The sequence below is a fragment of the Dufourea novaeangliae genome, unplaced genomic scaffold, assembly GCF_001272555.1.
Source record: "Dufourea novaeangliae isolate 0120121106 unplaced genomic scaffold, ASM127255v1 scaffold177, whole genome shotgun sequence".
In the NCBI taxonomy this organism is placed as follows: Eukaryota; Metazoa; Arthropoda; class Insecta; order Hymenoptera; family Halictidae; genus Dufourea; species Dufourea novaeangliae.
Genome location: NW_015374070.1, coordinates 2,962,401 through 2,983,967, shown reverse-complemented (window position 1 = coordinate 2,983,967; position 21,567 = coordinate 2,962,401). Strand labels below are relative to the sequence as shown.

At 38.9% G+C, this 21,567-nt stretch overlaps 3 protein-coding genes across 3 annotated transcripts; all 3 read right to left on the bottom strand.

Annotated features, from left to right (window-relative positions):
- Window positions 1-9,833: 9,833 nt before the first annotated feature.
- On the bottom strand, window positions 9,834-12,100 carry LOC107190401. The gene is made up of 5 exons (XM_015579196.1): window positions 11,991-12,100; window positions 11,748-11,775; window positions 11,524-11,667; window positions 10,762-11,013; window positions 9,834-10,112 (listed from the first exon to the last, which is right to left on the bottom strand). The coding sequence occupies exons 1-5, from the start codon at window positions 11,991-11,993 to the stop codon at window positions 10,078-10,080; spliced, it is 462 nt and encodes a 153-aa protein (XP_015434682.1). The 5' UTR covers window positions 11,994-12,100; the 3' UTR covers window positions 9,834-10,077.
- Window positions 12,101-13,549: 1,449 nt separating this feature from the next.
- Window positions 13,550-15,962, bottom strand: LOC107190402. Its single transcript, XM_015579197.1, has 5 exons — window positions 15,954-15,962; window positions 15,536-15,569; window positions 15,297-15,440; window positions 14,393-14,647; window positions 13,550-14,297 (listed from the first exon to the last, which is right to left on the bottom strand). Exons 1-5 carry the CDS (start codon window positions 15,954-15,956, stop codon window positions 14,272-14,274), a joined length of 462 nt encoding a protein of 153 aa, XP_015434683.1. The 5' UTR covers window positions 15,957-15,962; the 3' UTR covers window positions 13,550-14,271.
- Window positions 15,963-18,486: 2,524 nt separating this feature from the next.
- On the bottom strand, window positions 18,487-20,731 carry LOC107190330 (leucine-rich repeat transmembrane protein FLRT1-like). The gene is made up of 3 exons (XM_015579121.1): window positions 20,707-20,731; window positions 20,440-20,627; window positions 18,487-20,304 (listed from the first exon to the last, which is right to left on the bottom strand). The coding sequence occupies exons 1-3, from the start codon at window positions 20,729-20,731 to the stop codon at window positions 18,487-18,489; spliced, it is 2,031 nt and encodes a 676-aa protein (XP_015434607.1).
- Between the last annotated feature and the right edge of the window lie 836 nt (window positions 20,732-21,567).

The window sequence follows — 21,567 nt, the reverse complement described above, 5'->3', positions numbered from 1 at the left end:
ATTCGAGTATCAGAAATTCGAAACTATAACCAAAAATTTAGTAAATATCGTTAAACATGGTGAATCTTCTTTTATGGTTTAGGGCTGCAAGGCAACCTCTGGTGTATGGCAATTTGTTTTTGATCATAGTACTGCGGACAAATTTGGATGTTTAAATATTTTAAAATCACATTCAGTTGCAACTGGATGTATAAGCATTTTAGTGAGATCGTGACCCAGAATATACAGCACAGATGGTTAAAAATTATTAGCTGGGAAACATTTTCAATCAGTTAAGTCCTGCATAGTCACCCGATCTCAATGTAATAGAGCATTTATGCGAAATGTTAGACTCTAAATTGTAAGAAATAAATATGAATGAATTCTATACTTTCAAAGTGTATACTCACTTTTGACTTTCGCTGTATATGTAAATATGTATGCAACCTGATAGCACGTGATATGATATTGATGTGTTTCCATCTTAATGTGTTTCTACCTTAAAGTTCTTCTAGCTCGATCGGAGCCAAGTTCGGAATTATTTATGCTCCGCTTGCTTATGTATAACGAGATCCAATCGGCGATTACTTTTACTTTCGCGAACGGCGAACGTTTGTCGTTGCACGCTAATTCTCACGTCATTCAACGACCTTAAATAAAAAGAACAAGAGTATATAAATGTGCCGTCGTAATCATGCGCCGTTTCGATCTTATCCCGCTGGAAATGGTGGAAGTACGACGGAAAAAGATAGATCGTTCGCGGTTTCGTAATCCATGAAAAATGCTCGCGTGGTTCTTTATCGAAATATCGAGCGTTCTCGTGTCGGTGATTTCCATGTAATTAGCTCGCTTGCCAAATGTCAGTTGAGAGAAGCAAATGAGGTAGATTTAAATATTTCAGTTGCACGATCAAATGAATGGAAAAAACTGATTAACACTCAAGGCGAAAGCCATTAAATACATTGGATACGTTGCAGGATGGATTAATTCTTATCTGAAATTTTCGTCTAATAGGAAACTTGTTATAATTGTACACGATAGACCTCCTCGTAACAAAAGTTCATCTAAAAGTGTAAGGAATTGAGTAAACAGATTTGTTTTGTGGAATTTCATTAAATTTCATTTTAACACTGCAATTAAGGAGAGAAACACGAGGCGTACAGTAATCTCATTACACCTCCAAGTTCCAAGTCGTTCGTTTCTTCGATTACAAGTAGCAATTACATGTGCCAATCACTGTCAGCCACGTACCGTTTAATTGGTTCAATAAGCACTCATAGAAACGTGATTGAAGTAACAGCTTTAATTGCCATCCATTTCGCCCTTAACTCAAGGTTCTCCTAAAAAGTAATCTGGCTTGCTCTCCTTAGACAATCGTAGAAGAACACACGAATCGTATCGTTATCTTAACTCCAAAAACGAAGACGAAGAAATGAAGGTCTATTTAGACCATTTATCGATGTAACGATTTCGCTAATTCTTAATTATGTAGTCATTACACCTAAGAAACGGCAGTCACTTCATTCCCGTGTACAAAAATATGGTAAATGATCGCGTAATAGTAATCACTAAATTATTTTACCTTAAATTGTTCATCATTCATTCGTGTTCGCCATGTAATTCCAAAATTACAGACTTTCATTCACTTACCTTGTACAATTTTTCACTGCTCGAGGAAGTGTGCTGTGTAACACTCGATTTTTCCAGGATAACCATAATATTAATCACGGTCTAGATCTTAACGACAGTATAGTTTATTACCGATTAATCACTGTTCGACATCGGATAATTCCCCCGTCGTACCGTGGTACACGTTCAAAGAACGGAAAAACCGTCTTGTTGGTGGATAAGACGTAATTAGCGTATTTCTGATTGAAGGTTGTTAGACAGTCTATATTCCATCGGATCACAACCACGAGATCCGTCCGCGTTTCGAACAAATTCGATTCGAGAATGAAATGCGATCAAGGCCGTTACATACACGACCGGAATGCAGCCAAGTTTATAGCAGGCACATCTATTATCGATATGTATATTGTGTAATTCAATAGTAACTACCTGTTCCCGCGAGTGGATGCAACACTATGCAAATACGTGCCGTATGATGTCACGAAACCATATCTTAAGCGTGTACATATTTACCCATCGACGTCGACTGCATTCCAGCAGGTTGTCTGATTTTCGCTGTACAGGGCTAATGTGTGACAGGCGTGTGTGGATGCCGTCACGCAGCTATAGCGATCACATACAAAGCGTTTAATATTGGCGTTTGTTCAATAATTGACGAATTTTACCCCTGATTTTTGGATGAAATATGATTACCTGTGCACACTAATCTAGGATCAAGGTGAAGAGCGATTAAGTTGAGCGATAAAGTTTAATGTCATAACATCATTCAAACATTCGGCTTGATATAATTGACCTAGTATGTTAGGGAGCAATGACGAGTAGCATAACAGGAGCACCATGCTTCTCTTATTTTCTTGGAACGAGATAGTGAATTTAGTGAAAAACGGTGGATCCTTGTGAAACCCTATTTTAAGAGACAGACAGTAAAATCCAATATAAATAACGATGGAACTTACTGCGAATTGTATAAGACATATTTGCATATTTATTTTCATAATCGTCAGCATCGTAATTGCTACTGGAAATAAATAACAGTATTAATAATGAAAAGTATGTAGTAGCAATCAAGATTTATTTATTATTATTTAAATAGCATATTTAAAACACCAGGTACCAAAAATTTCGTAAGTTTATGAAAGAATCTATTTTGATGTTAAATTGCAAAGGAAATTCCTTCAGAGAACTTTAGCCGTAAAAGAGAAGTTATATTTCTCATTCGACTTCGCAACCGAGGAAGTGACTATGATTGCTGAGTTAACATCAATATCCCTAATTCCAAATCGACCGAGCCAGCAGCTCGGACGTCGGCGCTTTCTCGGTGCGGGACTTGCTTCGTTAGTTAAAGTGTAACACTCGGAAGATTGCGAGTAATTGTAGCAAATCGTTCGTTCTAGCCTTCACCCACTTTCTCCTTCATAGAGCGTGTTTAAGTCAACAATCGGCCGTAGATGTGTCGAACGAACGAATTCTAGTAACAGACAAAACCGTCGTTAACCGTGCACCTATATACCAGCAGGTTAATAACACGATACTGCAGAACCGTGTCTTGGGTTCAGTTCATTGTATCAGGATTACGCGTGCGGAAACTTAATGTTCTGCAACGTATTATACCTAATAATGTTCAAGCGTGTAACAAAATTTTAAAGAACTGGTACGACTCATGCCAGCCTCTCTGCTTGAATACCTAATTTAAAAACATTTATTGAGACTAAATAAGTAGAATTAATTTCATAGGAAATTACCCGAATGTTACGTGTATCAATGAGTAATTGACTGTTTTCTTAAAAAGGTGGCTAAATAGTTTTAAGGCGAGCAAATTTTCAATCCTTGTACTTGACAAAAATCGCATATGTTCCTAGAATCTAGAGATCCGTATTGAATCCTCCACATGATCTGAGACTTGAAAGAATTGAAGTGCGTAAAGAAAGAAGATATCGATCCTAAGACATTGTGAAAAATTGGGGTCTATACACTAATTGCACGGGGGAACAAAACAATTTTCTTGTGTTGACAAGTATTTAAAGACTGTGTCAGAGTACTAGAGGATCCTGATTTCGCATTACATCTTCGTTTTAACTGAATTGGCTGCGATTTTCAAAATGATCGTAACTGTTGAAATTTAACATTAGTGTCGATTTGAAGTACCTACTTACTACTTTTGCTTTTTTGTTACCTATCCTCTTCTCCAGACCGTCTTGTGAAATTTGTTTACTATCAGATTAGTGATTTCCAAAGTAAAGAATAAAATAAGCAATCTTATTTTGTTTCAGGGGTGAATTGTACGGAAAAAAATCTTACATCCTGTCTCTTCTTATAGTATTTTATAAATAAAATTAATTCAGAATCAGGAGCACTAAATTACCCAAAATCAACTTTTAAATCCCTGGCAACAGATTGACTGTTCCCCTGTGTTATTATTCATTTCAGAGTGAAGACGTTAACAAAGATTGACGAAAAGTCTCGTGGATTATGGTAGACAGCGTTGTTTCAAGATTGAAATGTTAGAAAGCGTTGAGTCGGGCTACCACCCTGAAAGGGCGTGTGATACGACCAAGTAAATTACCCGAGCGGTTACGTTTCTGTGTAAATTCATAATAGACAGTGAAAGTCTCCTGATACGCTGAGTGTGCCCCGTTGAAATAGAGTGACTCTGGGTCGTTAACTGGATGATAAATGAACATGTGCGGTTACAGATGTACGTACCTTTTTTTTCTCTCCGAAACAGAGACACAATTAAATTTAATGTGGGTGCTCCAGATTGTTACCTGACGCTTATAGTTTCGTTCGGAAAGGTTTGAACCACTTACTCGACTGGATCTGGACCTGTATCCTTTTTATGCCAAAAAGAGAGAATACAAATTAACTTTCCAGCTTTCGTATATTTGAAGATAGATTCTCGGAGAATTCATCATTCCTTTAATGACGAATATTACGAGTTATTCGGAATTTTTAATTCATACCACACGCACCGATAAAATCAGTGTAAATTTCTACTATAACGTAGATAATTGCAGTACCTAGTCTATACTTCAGTGTTAAGGACCGTGTCTCGATTATATAACACACGATTCGCGGAAATGTTACTCACGAAGCAAACACACGGCTGATCTCTTTAATATTTATTGCTCGATTTTAATCAAGATGCTCGTTTACGTCCCATTGCGTCTCGCCTTCGTTCGTCGCCATTCATCACCGTTACGATCAGGAAGCCGTCTTCGCGTAACTGGAGCTTACGAAACCCTGAATTTGACAGTAACAGTGACCCATAGACATATATCTTGTCTGTAGTTAATTCGACATTTTTTCAAAGTTACCACGCTCCGACCCCGGTACGTAATCTATAGAGAAAGTTCATACGCATTACGCGTTTATAATTAATTGAACGTTTAATCCTGTCTAAGCATTTTGCGTTGGTTGCCGATTAAACGGAGAAATAAATATATCGTATTAAACGATAATATTGACGGTAACGTTAATTCTCGCGTTGCTGTAACATTTACCGTTTCAGGCAACTTCCACATAGACATCAAACGATTCCAACGATTTATGTGACATCACACGATTTCTAATTCAGCAAATAATGTTTGTACGAATGTGAAAGAGGATTCTGTTCAGTAGCGCCGTGGTATAACGGCTCGAGTACATTCGGAATTGATTCGCAACGAATAAATTAGTTAATCGATTGGCGGAAAAGTGGAAATCTCGACGCTGTATCCCGAATAACCACGGAATTAAATCGCTCGGAGCGGAAATCGTGAATTTTAATTCGTTTACGGGCTTCTGAACAGTCCGCACGGAACGTGTAATTACAGTACGATGTGGATGCCTCGTAATGATCTATCGGAAACAGGATCTCGAGTGAAAGAACGTTTATCTGCTGTAGACGGTCTCTAACCGGCTGTGAATCTCGCATTATCTGATAGATTTATCAGTTGATCGGTAGTCTGATAATCAGCGTGATTTCTATACTTACTTTTTCTTTCTATTTTTCTTTTTTTATTGCGAATGGTAATTAAGATTTTTACCGGAATCATTGCACCCACGGTTTTCACGCTTCCCATAAACGCAACATTATCCTCGCCAAAGACTTTCTCGTCTGTTCCGCAGGTTTAATGCACGCAAAGAAGTTAATGCGGCACATTGAGCGTTTCACACAAGCGGTTTACACGAACAAACAAGAATACCGTCGCATGTGATTACGCAGAAACGATTGTGGGACTTTCACCGAGCGGGAATATCGATGACTAATACGATTTCAACAATTACAGCCACAGTCACGCGCATTCAAATGTTCAAAATTTTAGATAAATATACAAAAGGTTCGGTGTTACCTTATTATTGGGTTGAACGGAAAGTTTTTTTTTGCGTATTCTAGGTAACGCCATTACAACATCCGATCGCATAATTCATTAGCAGTTATTCTATAATTTTTGCCATCTCATCTAGTATTCTATCACGTACATCGGCTGTAATTGGATTTTGAGATTCCCGGTTCATTTTTTGTAAGAAAAATCATCCGAAAACTGGTAATAAACTGAATATTCGTGACGCACTGTTTTATAAGTTTAGGTTAAACGGCTGAATTGATCGCCACAATTGCAGCTACTGGGCACCTCAGTTAAAGTTAATGAACCAAAAGTTAGAGTATGCTATGAATTATTTGCAAGGGATTTAATCGAACCCTAATTTTTTATTTCTTGGATCTGCTGCAGGAATTTGTTATACCACTCATTCTTGAGATGTTCAGGGATGAGGAGTATTGGATATGGCAGATACGGATGGTAGTACATGGATACTACCATTCGAGCATTAAAGAACAACGAAAATTAAACTAATAAATTCGTCGTGGTAGGATCAGGGAATCTTCAGACATTAAATTCAGCTATCGATATTTCTGCAGACACCTTCCAACCCCTAACACTGTTCGATCATTTCCAGTTGTGTGATCCTCGATTTCAACAACACACCACCACGCAGCAACCTCCATCCAGGTGAAATTGATTTACGTCAGAGTGTTCGATTTAAACGGTGAACCGCCAATTCATTTAAAATGGTAAATTCCATTTAATTAGAGTTTCACCTGGTGATGCGGCTATCTCGAAACGCTATCTCGAATACATCTATGCCATACGTACGTACGCGCGTCGTTGCACGACGACAACAAAATAATCCGCGGAACAATTGCGTGCTGGTTAACAATTAACCGCGAACGCACGTTTCTTCTCCGAGCGGCTTGCTTTTAATTAAACAGCACGAACACCGTTTGATTTTCCAACCGCTTCCCTGAACTATAAAACGCAACGAAGCGGTTGGAAAATGTAATTGAAATGTATCTAATTCGTCGCTTTTCTCGATATCCCGCGTGGCTTCGGGCATAATATTCCAATTGGACGATTAAAAATTACCACGACTCTCTCTATTTTCCTCGAAAAAGAAAAAAAAAGACAATTTAACATTCTTCCTTGTTCTTCGCATTCCTCGCCAGAGACAACTTTTAAAAGGTCGGCTTCCGGTGCTTATCTACATCGCGAAATATTAACGAAGTCCACATTTCGCCGTGTAATTAATGTCACTAGTTCTCCGCCGTGCCACGTTCTACAATGTAGATTTTCGAACGGGGTTGCCCAGCGGCAGCGGCGACCAGCCAGCGCGCGCGGCCCAGTCCGTCGGAGCTTGACCAGTGAAAGGCGAATTTCTTTCGTTGCAAATATCACGAATCGCATATATGTATATATACGATATCGAAATTATCCGATAAACGAGTTCACCGATAGGAACGACCGTAAACTAGGGGAGTTAATGCTGCTTTCAACGGTCTACACCGCGGCGAGTGGCGATTTTCGTGCGAAGAACTCTTCGGTTAAATTCCTGTTTTAGATTAATCCAATTTACACTTGCCGTGAAATTCACGGGCTGTTATTTGCGGCAAAGCTATCGCGTGTCTGATTTTACTACGAGGAAATTGATATTAACAGGGAATCAATTAAAATTATTTCTTCACTCGTTTATATTGGCCCGTTTTCGATCGGACGAGTTTTCGAAAACAAGGTGTTTTATCTGTTTAACCGTTTAATATCGCGAGCCACGCGATACGAAATGGCTAAATTCAATTTACTGGTTGTAAGATTGCGGTTTATTAAATCCACGAACGAAGTTGGGCGGTTCGACCAGCCGAGAATTATAGAAAACCGGATACACATTGATCAGAATATAAACTTAAATGTCAGGTTTATGTGAAAAACCTGATTCCAGGACAGACCACGGCACCTAGAGCAACGTTACAGTTTCGAAATTCCAAGGTTTGGTCGGTATGATAATTCTCCCTCGAAAGGTGGCTCAACGGTAGCTCGGTTAAGTAAGTACACGGAATATAGAGCGAACATTATTGGGCTCAGGCTAACCATTTTCTCTGGAAGTTGATTACCTGACAACGTGGGAGTAACCAGGGATAATGACATCTCTGGACATTTCAGATATCCCGCTTTTGGTATGATTTCTGTCGACCCAATTCCGTTCGCCGTGCTGCTCGTGATTGCTCCCTTCAATCTCCGACAGGAAATTCCGAGCCAAAGGCTCGAACGACCATTTGGAATCCCTGAAAACGTAACTTCGGTGCTCAAGAGTCGCAAGAAGACGCATCAGTAATTTTGGCCCAAGTGAGCTAGAATTATATATAATCTTTGAATCTTTTTTTGAAGCTGGACACTCTTGTCACACCAGCCGAAATATCAGGCATAAAATAGCAGCTCAAAGATTTACACGGTTATTTCTGCTTGGCACATTATAATTCAGAAATTTGGCTAGAGTATCGGATACACAGAGCATTAACTTTGGGTTAGAATCGTCCGATGACAGATCGAGCTGCAATTGAATATCGCTTCTGCACCTGTCTTATGTCTCTACCTTCTCAGTAGTAGCACAACAGACAAGGTGTTGCTGTGTGTAACCTGTTAAAAATTCTGTCATCTGTTTTATAATGCAAATTGTTATTAATTATAACCAGCAGAAATCGAAGTACAGAGTGACATGTAAGATGTGTTTATTTTCATGAATTTTTGCAAATGAACCATATTTACTTTATCAGAAGTGATTAAACGTCAACTGTATCTTAATATTAATTGGAAATGTTAAATAATAATTACTTTATTTATATGATTAAAGAACGACAATCTATTGATGTTCATAAGATATCATAAATATTAGTTGTTTTATGCATGTGGGCTTCAATAGATATTTGTGTGAAAAATTTGAAAAAGTTTATAGTATTAATGGGACTGGAAATTCTTCGATCGATATTTAGTCGTTATCGTTTGTGGTAGTACCAGAGCAACGCGGTATGCTTTTCGTCGTACTGTAAGGATCAAAGTTCAAAGAAACGTAACATGGAAATTAAATATATATGTTCGTCGTCACAGCAGTCGAATGAATTATTCAAATTCGATGTAACTAAGGAGTACATAAACGAAACCGAACAACAGAACACAGATTGACGCGAACACGAACGGGAATTTATCAAATTAGCATACAGGTGCACTTTTCGTAAGAGTGAACGGAAAATTATACTTGCACTTGTATACAAGACGTAAATGACCGGCTGCCAAGAATGTAGATATTCATTAATCTCTACTCGTGGTCAGAAAACATTTTCTTAATTATTATTTATTGCTACAGTTATTATTATTTTCAGTTTGCTTGTAAACGGACCATTAAATCTTAGCGATCCATTAAAATGGCCACAGGTCAGAATAACAAAAATAATGTAGCTATTTTCATTAAAAACTAGCTTCTTATTTAAAAAATCAGATAAGTTTATTATTTCTATATCCAGATAATCTTTAACGATTCTATCATCGACAACAAATCAATTTCCTATATTGTTATTTGTACTCATATCACAATCTCTGACAATAACCAAACGATTCGAATTGTCTAACAGTTTTAAATTTTTTAGAGTTAATAAAAAAAAAGTAATTGGTCATTTTAGGTACACGTGTTTCTTTTCATTGCCCCGTGGTTACTTAACGTTGCTTACTTGGTCGCACACGTGATTGCAGTCGCCCAGGGGTCGGATCGATACAGACAAACAGCGCTCACAGAGCATGGTTTCTTCAGACTTTCAAGATATTCACGTGTGAGAGTAGCAATATTAGGGTTAATGAAAAGAACATTTCATTTAATCGGCGCAGAATCATGCGCACAACTTGATTCAATTAAGCAAAGGTTTCTTTCGTGTTGAGAGTCTTTATTGAACTTAATTTTTGTCTTCTGTAGCATAAGTTTTCCAACGAGACGTTTATTAAAACGGAAACGCTCGTTGTGTGCCCAGTAAGGGGTACGCGATTGTTGAACATCAACCAAAGTCAAATATTATTTATCCTTCATCTCGAGGAAAGATGCGAAAAACACTCGCGTGAAAACTTTGTCGAGCTTAATAGTTGCCGTTGTCCATCTTGATCTCTCATTTGCAGTCTAATCGTCGCCGCCAGTCATGACTTCCATGAACTCTGCAACAATTAAATGAAAACTATGATACGACAGAAGCATTAATCTACATTTAAAAATATTCGAAAAAAGTATACTACTTCCCACTATAATTCTTAATGTCTTCATACTTAATTTTAGGTTTTCAAAAATGATATGTATAATTATTGTACGTAATACATTTCCCTCAGGATCGGTAAAATTTAGCAAACTTCGATAATATTAAAATTATATCTGCCATAATATCTTTCAGTTTCCATAGTTTCCATACAAGAATAGATTTCATTGCAATAATACTTTCATAAGCATCAAAGGTAAACAAGACTCTTGAGTCTCAAGACAAATGAAATCGTTATTAGGAATAAAGAATTGATGTCGATTATAAATAGTCAGCTTATGGTATGAATAATGGCCACAAGGTTGTGCCGCGGGCTGCCGGAAGCCCGAGGTGACCAGAAGATGGTGGACTCGAGCTGCGTGCGCGACAAGCGTTAATTAATTAAGAAACTGATAGATTCTTGGCAAACCAGACGTTTACGTGTTCCCTGTGATTTTCGAACGTGGAATGCTCGCACGGGATCTGGCGTTAGTTGTTGTTGGCGTTCGACAATTCCGTCCCGCTTGCAATTAATTTGTGCACCGTGCCACGGAAAATTCTTGGTTCCAGCTCACCGTCGAAGTCGAGGGTGCCGGAGCCGTCCGCGTCGATTTCCTCGATCATCATGTCGAGCTCGGCGGGCGTCAGTTTATCGTCCAACTCGTGAAGAATGTCACGGAAAACGGCGGTGGTGATGTACCCGTTTCCTTCTTTGTCGTACAATCGGAATGCTTCGCGCAACTCCTGTTGCATCGCCTCCGCGTCCTCCTCCACCAAGAATCTGGCAGCCAGCGTGCAGAACTCCTCGAACTCCAGTAGACCGGAGCCTGTCGAGATCACGGAAACGGTTCAGGAATTCAATTTCGAGAGGCATTCGAGATAGTATTGTTCGTAGTTGCTTTGATTCGTCCTGTCTAATTGTCAGGTATTCGCGTAAATTCTGTTTGCTGAATTTTCTGTGAAGATTAGCTGGGAAGTAGATAGAGTGAATCTGAGTACAGTCTTTGAGTTAAAGTTGTATCTAATGTGTTCTGATCGAAAGATCTAAGACCGTGAAATAGAATCTGAAATATACGCGAAATATGGGAAGCAGATGTGAAGGTAAACTGTGAGAATAGTTTTGAAAATGAGTAGTAATTGAACACTCACTAGAATTTAATTTTATACTCTAACAAGCAGTTGAATTACTTAGGATATGAAAGAAGTGTTTTCTAAGTTTAATATTCCGATGAATTAAGATTCACCTTTCATTTGATTTGAGAATTAGCAGATAATTTTGATCATTTCATTGGAATTGTAAGTCGTGTTTAATGTTAGATTAAAACCGGTTGGCTCACCATCTTCGTCAACTTCCTGAATGATTTCCTTCAGAGTCTTCTCGCTAAGCTCGTAACCCAACATGGTCAATATCGTGCCCACCATGTCTGTGCCGATGCTGCCTTTCTTATCGTGGTCGAAGGCATCGAACGCCTTCTTGAGAACTGGAATATGACAAGGTTAATCGCGACCGATGACGAGTATTGAAAACCACCTCCATCTATAGAAGAAACCGATTACTTACGGGCAATTTGGTCCTTGGTCAGATCATCCTGGAACAATGAAATACAAAAGCATTACACTCTCCTACGGAACTCCTGTTTCACATACAAAATTCAAGAAACAAATAATCAAAAACAAAGACTTGTTTATTTTAAAATATTTGAAAATAATTTTAAATAATAATCTAGTTCCAGGTAGCACAAATATATTTTGGTAGAAACTGATGAATAAAGATGTTTCACGGTAGATCTGATTGGTAACGCACCATTGTTGTTAGGTGTCTAGGTTGGTTAGGTGTTCACTGAATGTTCAGGTGTAACAACACGACAACTTCGACGTCTTATCCGGGTATGCACCAGATTCTGGCTGTGAACTTCGGTTTTATGTAGACATAACGATGATCTTCTGGCACGTGATTGACCGGGGTAGTATCTACGTAGGATCTCTAGCGGTTTTCAAATTCATCGAGGACACTCCCCACTCTGTTTCCGTAAAACGGGAGCTTCAATTGTGTGAATTCCGAGGCAACGTACTCGATTTTGAAACTCTTCCTGCTGGCATCCTTGTCTAGTCTCACCCGTGTTAATTCATTCCGATCGAGCCAACTGTTTACAAATTGGAAGTCACGTTTTAGGTGTTTAGATTTCATTTGTTTGGTAATCGTTAATACACCACATGCCAAAATTCGTTCAACGAACACCGAAAAGAAAGAAAACAATATATTTATTTCACTTAAATTCGTAATATATTTATTTCAGTGTACTCTACTGTATTACATTACTTCACGCGTATCTTGATATTTCGTCCAATGAAATTTTTGTTTCTTCGTAAGGTAATGAAATGACAAGCACGTAATAAAGAAAGTGCAATGAAATAGACGTTTCGTGACAACTAACCACCACAGAATTAAATTATTTTAGTGATACAAGTTTTATATTTTTCTAAAGTAAATACGAATCTTATGATAATAGATAATTAATTTCTCCTATATAATTATAATAAACAGTTTCTATTCAGTGAAACCAACAATATTCTTCGATCAATGGAATTTTCTTTGTGTTTCCTAATATTTCTTAATTTTTCAGAAAACCGTCGTTGAAGTTTGTGTATATGTAATTATCATTCAGATTCCATTGTGCAAAAGCATCATTTCTTAAGGATCGCTAGCCTGACGGCTGCTGAAGTTGCCGCGACGCATTGAAATGATTCGCAGTCAATATGGCGGAGAAAAATGGCACGACAATGGGTGAAATTGGCTGGCAGCCGGACGTAAAACCGAGTCTCGAGACAATTCGGCGTAATAACCGCATTCGTTGTATTCTTGGGTAGCTAATTATAAGCTTGATAATGCCTAGCATCAGCTGTTATATTTAGGAGGTATTAACACCGATTCCGGCATATTGCTCGTTGCCAGTTGTAATAACGTACTACTAGCTTTATACTAAACAACTGCTGCCGCTGAGACGACAATAACGCTCGGAGTACAGCGATCGTATTTCAGTTAACATTAAACTCGTTACATATGATTCCTGTAATTATGTACCAGTGTGTGTTCAACACGTAATTGCCAATTTCACATTAGTGCGTGTATAAGACACTAATTGGTCTTGTTCGACTTGAGTATTATGTTCAAAAAATTAATATACTGTAGTCATTAAGGATTAGGGAACAGGAGATTCCGATTATATAAATAAATAGTACAAAGGACATTGCATTCAATTTAGGCCTTTTATTCTTTCATAATGTTCTTTCGCGTTACAATTCATACTTGCAAATATATAAAATAGATTTATATGACAATCGTCTTCATTCGCGTATCGATCGTACTACCACAGTGATTAATCGATAAAAGATAATAAAAGGGAAAGTAACATACACACATAACTTTTGCTATTTTTTTTATCGCTTTATTATATTTTTCCTTAATCACAATTCACTCTCATTTCATTTTAGTCACGGTTGAATTAGAATTACTTATAAATATTATCACTTTTGAGCGAGCGCACGTTTCGCAGGCAAAGTACAAAGTCTACGCAGTCTGATAAAGCCAATTCCGCCAAGATTCACTTCCTACAGCGATCCAAACCTCTGAACTCAGCTATGATTCGCCGTGTTGTCGAATTCAAAACGAGCTTCCGTGTCCGTCCAACGTGGAACATGAATGTATTATTATCCCCCCGATGAGAGAAGCGTGTAAACGCAACAAGAAACATCGATTTATATCCGTCAATATAAACCTGTTTCCCGACACCGAGTCGGCTCGCACCCGGGTTAATTCCGGCCTAGTTAGAAATACATTTTAGCCGATTGTGACTCCAAAAGCGACGGGTACCCCGGCAGAAATACTTTCCCAGCTATATTCACGTTGCGTGTACGCCACCGTAGCAGGCATCACCTACGAACCTTTAACTTCGTACATTTGCCAACGGCTACGTGCACAGCCTCCAATAAATTGCAGTCACCACGTGTAAAACAGGCGGCTCCGTTTTGCTCGTGGACGTGGCCGACACGAGGGGACCACGGTTCTCCGTGCCAAAGCTGATAATTTAGCCTGTCATGACCTCCATGAATTCTGCAAAACCGCGAAACGTCCGTTACGGTACACATAATCGATGCCCGAGCGGAAATCACGGCTAAACCGTAGTATATGTACAGTGTCATGCGTACCTTCGAAATCAAGTGTGCCAGATCCATCAGTGTCCACCTCCTCGATGATCATGTCGAGTTCCTCGGGGGACAACGCGTCGTCCAGTTCGTGAAGAATGTCACGGAACACATCGGTGGTGATGTAACCGTTCCCTTCCTTGTCGTAGAGACGGAACGCTTCCCTGAGCTCTTGCTGCATCGCCTCGGTGTCTGTGTCCTCCTCCATGAATCGGGAAGCCAGGCTGCAGAATTCTTGGAAGTTCAACTCGCCAGATCCTAGGATGCATATATGTCCATGTTATTTTGGATATGAAATGAATGCTCCCGTTGAATAATCACTTTTTCACTTCTTTCATTTAGTGACTATTCTGTGTACCTTGTTATGTTGTGTTTAGTAATAAGAACAATTATTGTTGTTATAGGCCTTAGGATTCTATATTATATATTCTACTAGAGAATTCTTGGAAGTTCAACTCGCCAGATCCTAGGATCTATATGACACATATGTCCATGTTATTTTGGATATGAAAAGAATGCTCCCGTTGAATAATCACTTTTACACTTCCTTCCTTTAATAAGTATTATGTGTACTTTGTTATGCTGTCTTCCGTAATAAGAATGGCTGTTATTGTTATAGGCCTTAGGATTCTATATTATATATTCTACTAGAGAATTCTTGGAAGTTCAACTCGCCAGATTCTAGGATGCATATGACACATTTGTCCATGTTATTTTGGATATGAAAAGAATGCTTTCGTTCAATGACCACTTTTACACTTCCTTTCTTTAGTGGAAGTTTGGTCAATTTTTTTATTTTGTGTTCTGCAATAGGGACGATTGTTGTTGTTATGGATCTTAGGTTTTTACATTCCTAGGATAAGTCGTAGGATATAGGATGGATTGTATAAGATTCTGTTTTACATACCGAAGGGATCAAATTCGGCGATGACCGCCTGCATCTGTTGCGTTGGGATTTTCATACCCATCATTGCTAGAATCGTACCGACCATATCAGTGTTAATGATTTCCTTCTTGTCAGGATCGAAAGCGTCGAAACCCATTTTCAATTCTGTAATCGAATAGATGATTGAAAAGTTGATACATTGTTACTGTCACATCATACTCCCTATTGAATAAATTAGTTACTGTATCGTAAGAACTTACGGGCAATTTGGTCCTTGCTCAGTTGAATATCCTCCTATGAATGAATATAAAGAATTGTCTAAGCATTTTTTCACAATTTAATTACACTACTTCTAATACAAAAAGAATAAAGTGAATAGAGGCGCCGAAGGAATATAGTACGCTGTGTTCCAATAATGCTTGGCATTGAAGCCATAAACGTTATAAAATTTAGGGCCATTTGAGTTACAAATGGCAAGAATTTTGTTTCTACGATATAAAAGAAACAGTATACAATCACGAATATTATTGCACACGGGTACAACGTTAGCAACGTGACATCGGTCACATATTTACAATAAACGCGGAGTAAAGTTTCAACGTTAATTTGGAAACTTCTCGATGCGTGGAACGTAAAACCTTTTGTGCACTTCGAATAACGAATGAAAGTGATAATTACCATGGTGTATTAACGAAAGGTTCCGTTCGAATTAATCACGGTATCACAGAAGTAAATGATTAACAGTTCCCTTCGGAGCAATCGCGTGTGAACAACTTACTGTACCGATGAAAATGTCACACTGAGCCTTAGTAAACTAATTAGTAGAGCTGCATAGACGCAACACTGCATTCTTATTAGCGTCGATAGGTAATCACCAATCATCTCTCGACTTGAAGGCACTATAAAAAGATTCTTAATCTGGATCCTTTCATGGTACACACTTTGCGAAACATTCCGTTGACGCAACAACTGAATGACTGATACCGCGTCGATGTATCAATCGACCATTGTCTTTTATTATACGTCTCCTTACGCGTTCACGAATCAGGGATCGGATAAACTTTTCTCTAAAGTATCAACCTAATAACGCACTTTCTTTACTATAATAGCATCATTCGTTACATTGGTCAGGATAATAAATAGTAAGGTATTGTATATTACGTCAAAAGAATAAATTTTATTTGTAATCTATGTCACTTTTATGTTTCAATAGAGAATAACAATGATAATCTTTACGACGCAAAGTAAGATTCAGAATTACCGAAAAACAGTTTTGAAGATTTGCAGGGTGTTAAATGTGGGATACGTTCACAGGGTGGATTCTACTTACGAAACTAAGACGTTCATTCTTGATCAAGGATGATGAATTTGCGTTCGAGACTCCGTTACCGAGTTATTAATTGTTGTATATACGGGCGAAATACTGGCAAAAAAACGTTTGACGCGACGGGTTATTCTACTTGAGAGGCGCGTTCTTCAACTGTTTCACGAGTTGGTATCATTCATTCTATTTTATTTCTTTCGTTAAATTTAACTAGGTCATCGATCGTTTCGCTGTATCAGCTAAGAATCGACAGTTCAAATAGTATAACCACGCCAAACCTTATTTTACGTTCATTTTTCCTATATTTTCAGCAATTAATAACTTAGTAAACGAAGCCTCAAACGCAATGCTCGCAATTCGTGACTTTCGACTCAGTATTTCATGTAAAATCCACTCTGTATGAGAATGTCCCACATTTTCATTGACACCCTGTACAGTGTCATGTTTGCAAAGATTCACGACTTATCCCCGTCAGATGGGCAGCTGACACCATCACATTCTCATACAACACTATATATTCCATTACATTAATTACATTCAAACTTAAAAAAAAAATTATTCTCATACTATTTTAAAGTCATTCCATTTTTCATTTCTACATATACCGTTCCATCATACCAATTCTATAATAATTTCGATGAAAATATAGTGCGAACAAAAATCTCCAAGGTCGCCTGTAAAATCGTTTCGTTCCATATTGTTTACAAATCGGTTCGTCTGTTGCAACGCGACCGTGCGTGGCGATAGCTGCTACAAAGTGGGAAAGGCGTGCTGCAGCGCCCGTTACGTCGCGGTTACATCATCCCAGGCAATGTCAAGCTCACGCAAATCCGGAACTTCGATTGGCAGCGTGTCTGTAGAAAGCCAGTGACGCGTCTCCGCGTATAGCCGGTCATTTCCACTAGCACGCGGCCCACCACCGTCGAGCGTGAAAACGGTTATACTGATTGCGCCGGCGGGGGTTCGAACGTACAGCGGTTTGATATTGGCATTGCGTCCTTTTAGAGAATTGCAGTGGTTTGCCAGACGGCTAGCGGGAACGCGTAAAAAAGCTCACCTGGCAGCCACCACGGAGGACGGGGACGGCCGCGCTGAGTGACCTCCTTAGCCAATCAGATCGAGCTTCGACGTTAGAGACGAACCTACTGACCTAATCGTTAAAAATAAACGCCAGCCGCAGGGCTAGCCGCTGATAGTAATCAAACGTTTCGATCAGAGGTGTCAACTTCTCGACGGCGCTAGACATCGTTATTAAAAAGAATTTGCTTTTCAGTCAGCGACTTAAGGTCAAACAAGTCGTATCGAAAAATTCTATATAATTGTTTCTCTTCCGAAATCGGTTAGATTTCCTTTGTTATTCGCGTCGCAACAGTACGACGTAAGAATTTTTTCAGTGGGGTTGTGTAGGAAGCTAATTTGGATCATGACGACATTGATCATTTTCGTGACTCTGAACACATTTTGAAAACAGCTGTTACAAGCACGTATGTGGACGATGTACATAGTATATTTTAGTTAACCCTTAACTACAGATAACTCGTTTCAGAGATGAATAATCCGACAACTACTTTCTAACACTTTTAATAATCAACTGAATATTTATTACTCGTTATCGTTTCAAAAATACTGTGCCACTGTCAGTTGAAGGTACTCTAACACCTAGAATTTCAAATATTCTCGGTTAGGTGGTGACAGTGAAAGAATAATATTTAAATCATTCGTTACAACTTATCATCTACTCAATATTCAATATCCAGATATTGTCATACTAAAGACGCCTAAAACTATTGTTCATTTAATAGTTCAAGATTATTAACTTCAATCTTACTAAAGAATTATTTCTTTGCCATTAAATTTCTGAAGTTCGAAATAATAACGATCAAGCTGTTAGATGTCATACTCTAAATTCTCGTCTTTCGACTCCACCGCCAGAGACAGGGACTGTATCTCATTCGAAGGGTGCGGTGGTAAAGGTGGAGCATCAGACTTCTGTTTCTCTAGTTCGCTGTTCAACCTCGTCAGTCTCCAAGAAGCCAACTGGGTCTCCGTCGCCTCGAGCTCCGAGACGTAACTATTCAAATCGCTTTGGAGGCTTACTCTCGAGATCCTCGATACTCTAGGAAGTGGCACGGGCACAGGTGGTAGGGGAGTAATATATCCATCCTCGAATTTATTATTCGCCGGGGTCACAGTTCCGAATCTCCGCTCCTTCCTGTCAACGTGGACCCCTTTTGGAAGGACGATCGCGTCCACGTTATTCTTCTTCACGAGCATCACACGTTTGCTGCATCGAAGCAACGACGGATATTTCATGATCACCAGGTAGGTGACAACGACACCAACGAGAAACAATAGAGCGAACGATACAGCCAATAGGGAGATGGCCTCGGCCTTATCCGAGTTCGTCAGCCAAGTCCTGGACTCGTATGCGGATCCCGTAGTCACGGCCAAGCAATTCAGCGGGGACACGGTGTCCTCGTTATCTCTGAGCAAACAGATCGTGTACGTGGTCTGCTGATCGATATTTTGCACCAGATAAGCGTGCCTGATGTTTTTTGCGCAGCTGACCGAGCCCTCGACGTCATCGTTGTTGAACCAGAACAACTTCGCTGCTTTGTCTAGGTTCGGGAGATTGATCAGGATGTACCTGTCCGTGGTCTTTAGGACGAAGAAATCGGTGAGACGCGATGGAAGTTGAACATCGGTAGAGAGAAGTTTACGTGACGTTGTGGATAATAAAGATTTTTGGATGTAAGATTTGGCGAAGCTACAGTTTATAGCGATAACAGGTGATGCGACTGTTCCTGTGGTTGCTGAAATCTCAGTCGTAGTCGGATGTTCTGGATTGTGATTCGTGGATGCTGTGCTACTGTTTTCCACCAGAGTGGTGGGAATAGTAGAATCTGATGGACAGAACTCTGCTCTATTGAACGACTTTCCAGCGTTCATTTCCGGCGTGCTACAATATAGGTCTTCGTTAAATATACTAGGACTATTAGTCTTAAGATCTTGCAACCATTTCAGGTTACATTCGCAGTTCCAGGGATTGTTGTGTATCGCCATTCTGAAATTCCTCTTGGCCCGGAGAATTGAATCGAACAATCCAGTTGGTAACGAGGTAATCATATTGCCTGTTATAAATAATTGTTCTATAGAATAAGCTATTGGGTCAAATGCCCTACGCGACACGGTCTTGATTCTCGAATCTTCAAGATAGAGGGACACGACAGCTGGTACTCCTACAAACAATTCATGACTGATCACAGGTATGGTGTTCCTTCTTAGTGACAGTATTTGAACTTTTGAAAGCGTTCCACCACCCAATATGTTTCGAAGCACCTCTGTATCGTTGATCGCTCGATTTAGCTCGAGGATGACCAGAGAATTCGCCACTGTCTCCAGTAAATTAAATTCAGCCTGACTGACGATATTGTCGCGAATACTTAGCTCCTCCAACGTTGTCAGGTGACGAAAGACGGCTTTACGCAAAGACGTGAATTTATTGTTCGTCAGTACGATCCTCTTGGTCGCCTCGAAAATGGACAGGGCGAAAACGTCGTCCTCTATTTCGCGGAGAGAACAGCTGTCGAGCGTTAACTCCTCGATCGACAGGTTGGTGCGCAGCCAATTCTTTCGAAGTGCGTTCTCCGTGAATGTGCAACTGTCGAATGACAGTTTGACGGACTTGGTATTCTTGCATTCAGCCTACAGAAAATATTTCTTGGTAGAAAATTGTGCTACCAGTTTGCGGTTAGTTGCCAAAAAAATAATCTTTATTATTTCTAAGTTTTAAACTTTCGTAATAGAACAATATGAATAATTAACTGTTGATCTGTGTACCTTGAAGATGGTTTCTATGTAGTCTGATGCAACAGCTCCTGCGTCGGAACTTTCTGGGTTGGACGAGCAGATTATGGTAGAGCATGACTTGATTCGACAGTAGTTCGAGTTTATCCTTTGATCGAGGACAGATTCAAAATTTCGATCAAATTCTGTATTAGTATTTGAGATCGTGGATACATGATTCGCTGTGTCATTTTTTACATTTGTTATTTGCAATCGTCCATAGCGTGGCCAAATTAGCAACCCTGTCGTACCGAGTGCTACAGCTGCCACCAGAAGCTTCTGCCATGCAACAAAACTGCAGTCGTTAATGCATTAAGCACGGTCAATTTAACCGATTTGTATTTAAGTGCCAAGTTAAACGTTTACGAATTCGTTAAACTATTTTGGAATGCAAGTAAGGATGGTAAAACGCTAATTTTTGATTATTTTTAAGATACAAAATCGATGTCTATAATTTATCAACAGAGGGAAGACTTGTAATATTCAAAAGTAAGAGGTTACTGCTAATATTTCTTAATTTTTCAACACAAATATTTATCAACATTTTATATTCAGTTCATTTATTATTTATATTTTCATGCAGTGGATTCTAATAGAATAAAAGTTCATTCTGTTTATTCTTGGGTATAGTATTAAAGAATTCCTTCTCTAGTGATATGTTGAAATTAACAATAAAATTGTATGGATTACCTTGGCAGTTTCTCAGACGTTGTATCGGAGGTCATGAAAATTTTTCTTCTCCTAGTAAACATCTGCACGTTCTATTACCACTCCACAGAGAAAGGATAGTTACAACCATCTGGCGAACACGGACACACAAACTAATTGTGCTGGAACTCTTGCCTATCGTATCTACGTTTCTCACTGATTAATTTTATCGCGCTTAGTTATGAAATATTGTTGATATTATTGTGTGACATTTGTTACTGTTATTATTACTTTATTATTACTCTGCTGTTACTTTTTGTTACTCTTATTATTACTTCTATTTATCCAACTCGTTGTAAGTTACTATAATGTTAACAATTTCTGACGTGATAAACGACAAGACAGATAAGAAGTAACAAATACTTCATGTTTCTACTTTTGGATACTGTTCTTCCCGCAAAATAGAACTAAGTC